Source organism: Sardina pilchardus, chromosome 6, assembly GCF_963854185.1.
Source record: "Sardina pilchardus chromosome 6, fSarPil1.1, whole genome shotgun sequence".
Taxonomy (NCBI): Eukaryota; Metazoa; Chordata; class Actinopteri; order Clupeiformes; family Clupeidae; genus Sardina; species Sardina pilchardus.
The window spans coordinates 23,592,466-23,604,712 of NC_084999.1; the positions used below are offsets into that span (position 1 = coordinate 23,592,466).

The 12,247-nt window shown below is 45.2% G+C and overlaps 1 protein-coding gene across 1 annotated transcript in view; it reads left to right on the forward strand.

Annotated features, from left to right (window-relative positions):
* Window positions 1–1,955: 1,955 nt before the first annotated feature.
* The window catches only part of kcnn3 (potassium intermediate/small conductance calcium-activated channel, subfamily N, member 3), a 50,754-nt gene continuing 40,462 nt past the window's right edge, over window positions 1,956–12,247 (forward strand). The window contains exon 1 of the mRNA XM_062539146.1: window positions 1,956–2,713. Within this exon, the coding sequence (XP_062395130.1) occupies window positions 2,171–2,713 (543 nt within the window). The 5' untranslated portion in view covers window positions 1,956–2,170. The remainder of the gene's footprint in view (window positions 2,714–12,247) is intronic.

Below are 12,247 nucleotides of genomic sequence, written 5' to 3' on the forward strand. Positions count from 1 at the left end.
CATAATTTCTGTGAGATAGGCTAAGCGTTTTATGTAACCACACTGCCTACGCAGTCAAGAATAAACGCCTTGAAAGCTACAGAATACCTGGAGTAGCCTGACTGTGGATCTTCTGGGTGACTTCAACGAAACTCAGAATTGCATTGCGCGTGTAATAATGGTTATTTATTCCGCTTCCTCCAATGAGAAAAAGGACGAGGACGATAGAGGGCGGAGAGAAGGGGAGCGAGAGTGAAGTTGGGAGAGGGAGAGGGAGAGACGCTGAGTGAGCGACAGAGCGCAAGATTGAAGGGCAGAAAATCGGCCACGACTGGAACGGCAAAGCAACTCTTGTTTTTGAAACAGCCGAGTCAGTTTATATTTTGCTTTCTTCCATAGGCGGACATTTCAGGACATCGGTTCCAGTGCATCCGTTTTTGGAGACGAATATGTAGTACTTATTTCGCAGCAACAGCTGTCACATTCATTTCATAGTATACCGTTTTCTTTTTCTTTTTCTTGTCTATTTATGTCGATCATATAGCCAAATTAATATTTGTTTTAAAAAAGAAACACAGAAGGAAGGGATTTCTGTCAATATAAAGGCGTTTTTCATTCGGAGAAAAGCAAGAAAGGCACCGATTTTTCCGAGAAGAAATACGATTTGAAAGGAGAGGCTGTCGGCAAGGGTACCATCGGATGAGGAAAGATGGAATGATCGTGACAACATGAAAAAGAAAAAGTGCGAAAGAATATTTTCATCCTGCCTTTGAATCAACAACTGCACGGGGAGACAGACTGAAGGAGAAGAGGTAGGAGCGACAGACCAAAAGAGAGAAAAGGGTGAGAAAGAGCTGTGGGAGTGAGTCAGTGTGCGAGAAAGAAACAGAGGTGAGGTTTGCTGAAGGACTGACAGAGTGAACCTGACAGAAAACGATTACTCCAAACATCGAGCAGACAAAGCGTCAAAACATTTAGAGAAACTGAACATTAAGCAACATCTGATCCAGCTGAGCAGTGTGTATGGTGTGCTGATCACCTCGGCTGTTGTGTTTGTTTAGAAGTGAGTCAGGGTTCTCGGGGTTGCCCATTGCATAAGTTCCTTAATAATAAGCGGCGCTCAGTGTTGTGGCTGATATCTGTGTGACAGATATTGCTGGAAGGATAGAGGGAGGGAGGGAGGAAAGAGAGAGAGGGGGGGGAGTGTCAGGAGAGTGATTGCTGAATCCTTTAAGGAAGGTAATATGAGCTCAAAATGTGCTCGTTTTTCTTTCTCTGGACCAACATAGATCCCTCTATCATTCCCTCCCTCTACACTACCCTCACTTACCCCTCATCCCCCTCTCCTCTCCTCCCATCCTAATCCCTCATCCATCAGACAAACTCTCTCTCTCTCTCTCTCTCTCCACTGCACTTCTTCCCTCCCTATCTTCGTTAGCCATCCTTCTTCGTTTCAGGGCTCATAATTAACTTTCTCTCTTGTTCGCTCTTTCTCTCTTGCTGTCTTGCTCTCTGTCTTTCCGATTTCTGTCTGTCTCTCACCTACTTTGCTTTTTTTTCCCGTCCCCTTTTCCTCCACCTCCATGCTCTCCTCATCTGCTCACTTCTCACACCACCAAACTCCAGAGATCGAGGAGAGTGTGCCATAAGTCTCCCGTGGAGCTTGCAGGTTGCCATGGATCCCCCTCCCTCCCTGAGTCAAGCCCTGCTGGGCGGGAGTGAGGATGAGGACCAGCAGCGGCCCCCCCTGCCTTGCGCTGGTACAGCCCACCCCTCCATCACAGGCAGCTACCCGGGAACGAACCACTCCAACCACATGGGGGGGAACAGCAGCCTGGAGCGGCTCAACACCACGCCTTCGCCCACGACGCCCGGCGGCGCCCTGCCCCCGGCATCCCTGCCACGCCTGCCCCTGGTGACCTCGTCCTCGTCGGGGTTGGCCACCGCCGCCACGACCCCGCCCCAGCTGCCGGCGCCCATCCCGAACGCGCTGCACCCGACGAGCACCCCGCTGTCGTCGTGCCTGGGCAGCCAGCACAGCCTGAGCGCCGACGCCTCGCCCGTCTACAACGCCCTCTTCTACTCGTCGCACTCGCCCTCGGCCGAGCGGGAGCGGGAGCGCGGCTGCAAGCACAGGCAGGCCAGCCCGCTGGTGCACCGGCGCGACAGCAACCCGTTCACCGAGATCGCCATGAGCTCCTGCAAGTACACGGGCGGCGTCATGAAGCCGCTGAGCCGCCTGAGCGCCTCGCGGCGCAACCTCATCGAGTCGGACAGCAGCAGCGACACCAAAGAGGGCGGCGGCTCCGGGGCCAGTCCCGCCCCTTCCTCCATCCCCGCCGGGGCCATCCCGCCCTCGTCCTCCTCCCACCCGTCGCAGCTCGGCCAGTCGCAGAACCCGCCCGAGATCGTCATCTCCTCCAAAGAGGACACGCCCTACCGGGCCCACGCCTACGAGATGTCAATCTACCACCAGAACCACGCCCTCTCAGAGAGCAGGGCCACGATTGGTGGAGGGGCCGGGACGAACGGGCGGAGGGGAGGGACGGTGACCGGCAGGACCCTCTCCAAGGCGCAGAAGCGCAAGAACCAGAACATCGGCTACAAGCTGGGCCACCGGAGGGCGCTGTTCGAGAAGCGCAAGCGACTCAGCGACTACGCGCTCATCTTCGGGATGTTCGGGATAGTCGTCATGGTGATCGAGACGGAGCTCTCCTGGGGAGTCTACAATAAGGTGAGCGCTGATTGGTTAGAGGCTGCCAAGAGTTACCATCTTAGTGGCAATGTCACTCTTCGAAGGTGCATGTCTGAGTGCTCTGCACGTCTGTGCACATGGTGTGTTATGGGCCTCAGAAGTCTACTAACCAACTCTGCAAGAGCATCTGTTACGTATGGATAGGGAGTGTCCACCTGTCTTTCTATATGTAGAGGTAGAGGTCTGTTTGACCTTGATCTTGATCAAAATCTCATACTGTATATTAGGTAGCTGAACAACCAACTGGTAGCTCAGTATCCATAGGGATTCCTGAGACAGAATAATTCAGTCTGCACAGTGTTATCCAGGTCAGGCCAGAACATGATGCAAACCACAGACTGAGGACTGTCAGAGCACCTGTCAATCATCCCAGGCAAATTTGACAAGACAGCGAATGACAAAGTTTTGACAAATGATGCTTCACAAGCCAGTCATATAGAGGCTGCTAGAATTTTAACACATGCTTGACAGATCCACTAACAAAAGTAACACTCTACGATTCCCCATCTATTGCCAGTGTTAAAGGGCTAGTCTGCAATTCAACTCATACATTTGTTGAATTGCTCCTCACACACGGCCGTTTAGCTATCTGTTCAGTGTCTCCTTGAAAAAGTCCAGTGCTTGTACACAGCCTAGGCCCTGTAAAATGGAATCAAAACACATTGGCTCGGACCGAGACGCAACCAATATGAAAGAAAGGGGTGCACTGTGATTAGCTTTTGACCTCAGATATCAGCAACGTTTCACAGACTGCCTCTTTAAAGGCTCGTTTATGCTCAATAATAAAATATTGAATATTGACGTAGCGTTTCGTCTGTACCATGTGTTCATTTTGTCCGTATTTGTGCATGTTATGTGAGAGCTTATGGATACAGACGGAACAGAGACATACTGTAAACAGAAGTCATGTGGGCAGTGTCAATAGTCCAAACAGACATAAGAAAACTACGAAGAATAATCTTATAATAAAGACTTTTTAAAAATGGCAGAAAATGCCCTCTAGAGGATGTGTTGCTTAATGTCAATTCCCACGCAAAAGACTCATGGCGGTATGTGGGATAATGATGGAAATAACGTTGGGAATGGACGGATGCATTTGTGTATGGAAACGGAGGATACACCGCCCTTAATACTCACTCTCTACTCTCCACGGGATAGTAGTAGTAGTAGTAGTGAGATGGTGGTAGTGTAGTGGCTACAGGGTTGGGCTAGCATACAGTAACCTGACAAGTTGTGGGTCAATTCCTGGTTTCCACTGTTGTGCCCTTGAGCAAGTTAACCCCAAGTTACTCAGGGGAGAATGGCCCTTGTAATATAATGACATATGGCCCTTGTAATGTGAATGGCCCTTTTAATAGAATGACATATGTACGTCGCTTTGAAGTGGTATCAGTGGACAGTTATTTTTAATGAAAGCGTTCAAGAACACACGTATCTTTTTGTAATTGCTCCTTATCGTCAAAAGGAACGATTGCAAAAAGTGAATCAACAGGTGTTTTGGGCAGGTGTACTCTGATGCATGCGCTCTGTCCATAAAATTGAGAGTTGGATCATCAGTATGTGAGACACAGCTGGTTTAGAGTCTGGCGCAGACAGGCTCACAGCTTGAGAACTTACACAGAGACTCTAACATGGACCCAGCTCTGATGGGAGGGGCAGGACATTCTGCCTGTCATCGATCTTAATACTTGCTGTCATGCTGTGTGTAAGTCTTTGTTTTGTTCTGTGTGTGTGTGTGTGTGTGCGCGCGTGTGTGTGATTGTGTGTGATTGTTTGTGCCTGTGTCCGTGTTTTGTGTCTGTGTCTGTGTTGTGTGTGTGTATGTTTGTGTCTGTGTTTTGGGCAAGTCTGCGTGCAAGCGTGAGTGAGTGCACGCGCGTGTGAGTGGGCATGTACGTGTGGGTGCATGGGTGTCTGTCCATGACTTTGTGTAGTAGGAATCTGTGGAGGGATCTAAGAAGATTATTTTCTAAAGAAGGCCTATTGATGGGGCGGATTGGGTGTCTGCAGACACTAGGAGAATTTCAGTCAGCTGTTTGTGTGTCTGTGTGTGTGCGTGTGTGTGTGCGTGCATGTACGTGTACGTGCTGAATGCATACGTGTATTCATTTGAGTCATTTTTTTTTCTTTCCCTCTACACTTTATGTTGTGCAATGTGGTGTTGTGGTGTGTATCAGAGCATATTGTTTTTTTGTTTGTATGTATGTATGTTGTCATGTTTTCTCTGCAAAATACGCTCCTGTGTGTATATGTGTGTGTGTGTGTGTGTGTGTGTGTGTGTGCATCTGTCTGTGGATATCCGGACAGCCCGTAGAATCAGTTTTCTCTTCCTTGCGCATCGAGTCTCACTTTCATCTCTTTCTTTTTCTATCCCTCTTTTTCCTGTGATGATCTCTCTCTTCTCTGTCTCTCCCACTCATGCCCCTGTCCTCTCTCTCTCTCTCTCTGTTATTTCTGTGGGCGGCGGATCGGGGGAGTGTTATTGGAGAGAGGGAGATGGAGAGAGAGAGAGAGAGAGAGAGAGAGAAAGAGCAGGGTGGAAGTGAAAGGCAGTTATAAAGACCTTTATTTAAGATCTCTCTGGCAGTGACTCAATGCCGAGTGTGAATTGGAGCCGTGCTGATTGCGTGCCATTATAAAGCAACACAAAGCCGGGGCCTGCCCTCCATCAGTAAAGTGCAATTAAGCCCCGGCGACGTCATCATCATCATCGGTGCAGAGAGTCGCACACTCAGAGCCACCAGGCACTCGCAGCAGCAGCAGCAGCGGGAGGCCCTCGGAGCGGTTTCGGTCCGCGCGTCGTGCCGTGCTGCTCTGGGATCTGTGGCGTGTCTTGGTTTCCTGTGCCGAACGGTGTGTGCTTCGGCGCGCACACTGATGTCCCGTGCTCTGCACAGGCTGCTTTTTCGCTTGTTGTTGTTGTTGTTGTTGTGATTTGAGTTGATTTTGTCCGTGGTACACTGTGTTGACGCGAGTGGTGTGATTGCAATGTTTTGAACGGTGTTTTGTCTGGCTGTCGGGTGTGTGATGTGCGCTGTCCTAAACACGATGCAGCCCGGGCTCGGTAGACCTTCTAGAACTTTCTCTCCACTTCAAACAACCACTTAAATCCACTAAAAGCCTCTACCGGTACCAACTATAAAGAACAATCCCAGATCCCACCTACTATCAATCCGCCATAAAAAACACAGACAGAAAGGTCATGGTATTTATTATAATAGTAATTTTAATTAGTTTGTGTTTAAGAAAGGTCAGTCTGTCTGCATATTTCATGACCAAATGTCCCCTTTCTTCATGCTAATTGCACTGAATGGGTAGAGGCGGAGGATATTTAATTAATACGCAATAAAGTTTATGTCCTTTACATTCAGTATTCATAATAGCTTATCATCAGTTTGTCATCATTGCATAGAGTTCTTAATACAAATGGAGTAGATGATGATGTCTCTATTTAAATGATATGGCATAAGGTAGACCCAGTAAGACAAATGTTTGTCTTGTTTGGTTCAGTGGTCTTCCCTATTGATTATTGATTCACTAATGACCTGTGAATTCACAATGAAGAATTCATTGGTATGGACAAGGTTTATCAGGCAGGTTGGTGTTTGGTTCTGTTTTTATAGTTTGGTTAAGTGTTGGTTTGGTGTTTAGTGTGGCATAAAAGTCCAGTCATCTATTGGTTCTACCTGTGCACAACACAGGTGATCTCATCAATTAGCTGCTCCACCTGGCTGAAGAGATGTGCTAATTAGAACCAGCTGATTTAAGTGAATGGTTGGCACAGATATGTGGTAGGACTTTTCCACCTCAGGGTGTTTAGTGTGGTGTTGGTTTGGTGTGTAGTTTGGTGACTGGGCTGTCTTGTACAATGTGATTGCTGTATCTTGAAGTTTGAACCTATATTTATTTCATATTACGATATGTTGCATTACTGAATTACTACGGATTGTTACGATCCTTGAAGTACTTTTGCTGTTTCTCCTTTTATTTTGATTTTAATATACTGTACTGTGCAAAAGTCTCAGGCACCTTACATGTTTTGTCTCAGCAGTGCTATAAGGACCATATTGTTTATTTCTCACTTTCTTAATTAGAATGTGACCAGAGAACATAAGAAATATGTATCCAGTTGGCCATTTAAATGCACAACAAATTCAGTTTTTGTTCTGATACCAGACCAATTTTAAAGGCCATTTAATTACAGTAGATTTGCTGTTTTCAGCAGTGTTACAATGACCAATCATCCAAGGGGGAAGCTCTTGACGGAGCTTCCTTTCCCCACCCAGCTAGGCCACTGATGGGCATGCCTGACCTGCCAGAAGCTGCGGGTAGATACAGGTACGATGGGGGTCTCGGTATTACAGTATCTACTGACTTGACCGTGACTCACCCTAAAACTGACACTGTGATGTCAAGAGCATTTTGGCTGAGTGCAAAGTGAAGGAGGCGCACCTGATAAGTACTGTACATCTCCGGTGACCCTCTTCATTGTATTCCCAGGTGGTAATACAGTATCAGCTTATTGCTTCAACACAGATATTTGAATAGAAACATTTGGCATTTTCCACTTTAGGTGAGCAGTGAACTCTTCCAGCTGTAGCTTTTCAATGAGATCTTTGATCCATCAAATTGTCGTAATTTCCTTCCCACTTCTGATTCCAATGTGTCAGAGCCAGAACCAGTACCAGTACCAAACGGCTTCAGCTTCCCCCTTGCAAGATAAAGACAATGAAAACAACGAAAAACATAAACGGCTCCGGAATCCCGACGGTGTTACAGATCCCTCCCAAAATTTAATAGTTTCTTCCTTGGGTCATTTCCGAAAATGTCATTGAAATCCATCGATTACTTTTTGAGTTATCTTGCTAACAGACAGACAGACAGACAAACAAACGCCGGTCTCCGATGAAAACATAACCTCCTTGGCGGAGGTAATTAAACATATATAGTCATCATAAATTGCTAAAACAATAAATCTAATGAATGCCTAACACTTTTGCACAGTATTAGTTTGGTATGTTGTGGGCCTCTATACAGTTTGCTAATGTGTAAGCTTAATAGTTAATACAATATGTATACGTTATCATGATACACTGAACAGGGTTGTAACTACAAGATTACAGTTATACAGTTACAAGGTTATTACCTCCGCCAAGGAGGTTATGTCTTCATCGGGGTTTGTTTGTCTGTCTATCTGTCTGTCTGTCTGTCTGTTTGTTTGTTTGTTTGTTTGTCTGTTTGTTTGCAAGATAACTCAAAAAGTTATGAATGGATTTCGATGACATTTTCAGGAAAGGTCTGAAATGACCCAAAGAATAAATGTTTACATTTTAGCAGTGATCTGTATCACCATCTGGATCCAGGAGGCGGTTATGTTTTTCCTTGGCGGAGGTCTACGCTCTCAGAGTGCTTTTCTAGTTTCAAAGTACAATTGTGATATATCATCTAGGATTTCATATTTGGAATTGCATAGTATTTGGGTTGTATTATAGACACATTGTGAATCAGTGTATTTTGATGTTAATTATTGCACCCGCTAGTTTTGGCATGCGTTACTGTGTAATATGGTGCAGTATCGGGTTTCAGTATGTACAGTACGCTTTGCTGGTGCGCATTGTTGTGTAATCTTGTGGGATTGTCTTGAGGTAGGATTAGCTTCTCTTAATCCAGTAATTACACCCACATACCACCATAAGCATAAAGCACTGGCCGATTCATGATCCTAATACTCTCTGTGCGTGTGTGTGTGTTTGTGTCTGATTGTGTGCTAGTCAGAGTGTGCCTGTGTGTGAGTTGTTTGTGTTTTGCATGTGGGTCTGCATGCATTTTTATGTTTTGCATGTGCATGCGTGATGTATATGTGTGCACATACTGTATCTGTGTTTGTAGGTGCATGTGCGTGTGTGTGCGTGGGTGTGTATGCATGCTTGTGCATATGTGTGTGTGTGTGTGTATGTGTGTGTGTGTGTGTGTGTATCTCTGTTTGTGCGAGTGGTCCCTGCACTGGTGCTAGGTCTCTGTGTTGCTCTTGCTCCGGTTGTGAATGATCTTCCCTATTGATTATTGATAATCATCTGCCCACGCTGCCTCCACCCACACACACACTCCAGCCTGCCGCTCTCGCCCCTCCTCCAGGGAGCCAGAGTGTGGTAGTCAGGTTACATTCAGAGAGGGAGAGGGGAAATCCCTTTATGGTCTCTCATCTCTCTCTCCCTCTTTCTCTCTCTTTCTTTCTCTCTCTCTCTTTCTCTCTCTCTCTCTGTGTGTGTGTGTGTGTGTGTGTGTGTGTGTGTGTGTATATATATATATAATATATATATATATATATGCAATCACGTAATCACAATTCTCACATTGACAAATCAGGTAGTTTTGACACCATTGTAACAAGTTAAATTAGACTCTGACTCTCTGTGTGTGTTAGTGTGTAAGTTCCTCTGCTCAACGGTTCAATGTGTTATACGGGCAATATTTTGCAATTTAAATTATTTTTATATATATATATTTAAATCATGTGTAAATGTTCCCTCATCTGAGCTGATATTAAAATAGACTGTGAAAAGGAAATACCCCACCCACGGATACACATACACACACACCCACACACACACCCACACACACACACTCCTATTTTCACAGGACATGTAGACACACACACACACACACACACACACACACCACCCACTCCCACTTCCATTACCCAAAATGCCCCTCTCTCAATTTAAAAAAAAAAACCCACCTGTCTCCAATTATCTGTGAAACCATCATGTCAGCAGTCACTGTCAAATCAATTGACTATGTTCACACTCACACTTTCAAGACAGAGAGGCGGCCATCTTGGTTTAGGCTGATTTTGATATTGAGTGTACGAGGAGAATCCACAGCTGTCACTCATGGCACCTGTGGCATTACTCCTTCTGTGACATCTATCTACACATTCATGCACACACACAAGCACACACACACTCAAACACACACACACACACACACACACACACACACACACACACACACACACACACACACACACACACACACAAACACACATGCACACACACACACACACACACACACACACACACAGAGAGAGAGAGAGAGAGAGAGACACACACACACACACACACACACACACACACACACACACACACACACATTCGGTGCTCTCAGGGTGAGAGTTGAGAGGCTGTGTCCTGCAGGAGCATGAGTATAGGGCACTGAGGAGAATTGGAGCTGACCGCAGAAGGGCTGAGTCATGGCTCTGAGATGACCAGTGTGCTCATCTCAACCCAGAAAGGCATGAGCGTGCACACACACACACACACACACACACACACTTGCATGCACACACACAAACAAATAGTGGCTGGCACACACACACACACACACACACACACACACACAAATAAGCACACATACACACACACACACACACACACACACACACACACACACACACACACACAAAGCCACACCCAACTACACATTCATGCCATGGGCCTGCTCTTAAAGCCCAAGGGAGTAATAACCATCATGTGTTCTGGAGACAGGCAGTTAGGAGAAGACTAGGACTAGAGTGCTGGACTCATAACTAGTTTTAGCTAGACTGCCCTCTCTGTGTGTGTATCTGAACAGCATCTCTATTATCATTTCGGTAACACTTTATGATAACTACACACAATTCATCATTTATTAAGCATTTGTTACTTATTAGTTTCTAATATAAACTAGCTTTAAGGGGGGTACACACATATACATTTCATAAATCTCAACCGATTTTTTTTTTATCTGTGAGAGAACCCAGACATGAAGATAAAAAATTGTGTTCAGCTGCCCCTCGGAACACCCCACAGACACACTACACTTCTCTTATCTCACAGAAGACTTATCTTGTTTAAAATGTCATAGCATAGTCTAGGTGCAGTAGGTTTGGTTTGGGTGTTGTTTACATGATGTCATAAGATCATGTATGACCTCCCCCCATGACACCAGACATTCGTTAGCAATACTTTGTAGAGCTAGAAGCTTAAACAGAGCGCTGGTCAAATGCTACAGTAGACGAAGGGTCGAGAGAGAAGACACTACACAATTTCTCAGAAATAATGACCAGTCCATGCATCTACCGTTAATCAATCTGTATCTCATCATTCTTGCGCAAGGTAAAGTAGAAAATGTAATTTTGAGGAAATTAGCAGTGCATGAAAATGCAATACTATACTGAAACAAACTTTTATTTAGAAAAAATACATTGCTCATGTGTCCTTTACAAGACTTATCTAAGTTTGAATGAAATTTCTACGTTAAACGGTTGAAGCTGAATTAGACGCAGAAATTTTGGTTAGAAGGAGAAGAAGAAGAAGAAGAAGAAGAAGACTTCGGATAACAGAACAGTGCATTTTCATGCACTGTAATCAATGATTTCCCGGCAATTCTCTGTAATCAGGTTTCTGCACTTAACTGCACTCTCTTTCTCAGTCAGTCAATTAACCATTTAGCGTAGCATTTTACAGTTAAGTCATCAGTGAGTGATACTGTGTAACATAACCATGTATATCTTGATATTGGGGGACATTTTGAGCATTTCTGATATATATTATAATTACAGCCTTGGCTTTAGAAATATAGCTCTTTGTGTGTGTGTGTGTGTGTGTGTGTGTGTTTTATAATTTCTAATCGCTTAGAAATTATCGCTTTAGTCAAATACCTCTCTCTCTCTCTGTGTGTATCTGAACAGCAGGTCTATTCCCATTTAATATGTGAAGGGACAATATTTGTGCCACCTGTTGTGCTATGGTCCTTTGATTGTGTATATTGTGCATTGTGCCATATGTCTCAGTGTTAAGCAGGTAAACATCTAGTGCAGGTTTGGATGCATGGGTGCATGGATTAGGCCTCATCCTTGAGCAAGAGAACGTCTATGGAGATTTCCATTGAGAGAAAGCTTTTAGTCTAAGGACGTGACTTTATCCATGTCTGGAAAACCGGCTCGTAGCGTGGGCTCTGGTTTGTACATGTGTTCTGGTGTGTGATCTGAATCTGGTGTGTGTGTGTGTGTGTGTGTGTGTGTGTGTGTGAAGGGGTGTGTTAGTCATGTGTTCTTTTTTGCATTACATTACATGGGTATAATTGAGTTCTCACTAGTGTAATGGTGTGTGTCTGTGTGTGATGGAGTGTGTGTGTGCATAACTGCGTGTGTCAGTCAGAATGTAATTGAGCCTAACATTGTGTGCTGAAGTGTGTTTGTGTGTGTGTGTGTGTGTGTGTGTGTGTGTGTGTGTGTGTGTGTGTGTGTGTGTGTGTGTGTGCGTGCGTGTGTGCACACTTATGGTTTTCTGTGTGTATGTGCCTATCTATGTGTATTAAATCACAGTTATCTGGTGTTGTAACCGTGGTGATATATTGAGTTCTTGCTTTGGTTTGACAGAGCAGAGTACCTTACATGCGTGTATGTGTGTGTGTGTGTGTGTGTGTGTGTGTGCATGCATGCATGCAACGGAGAAACAGAGGGAACACATT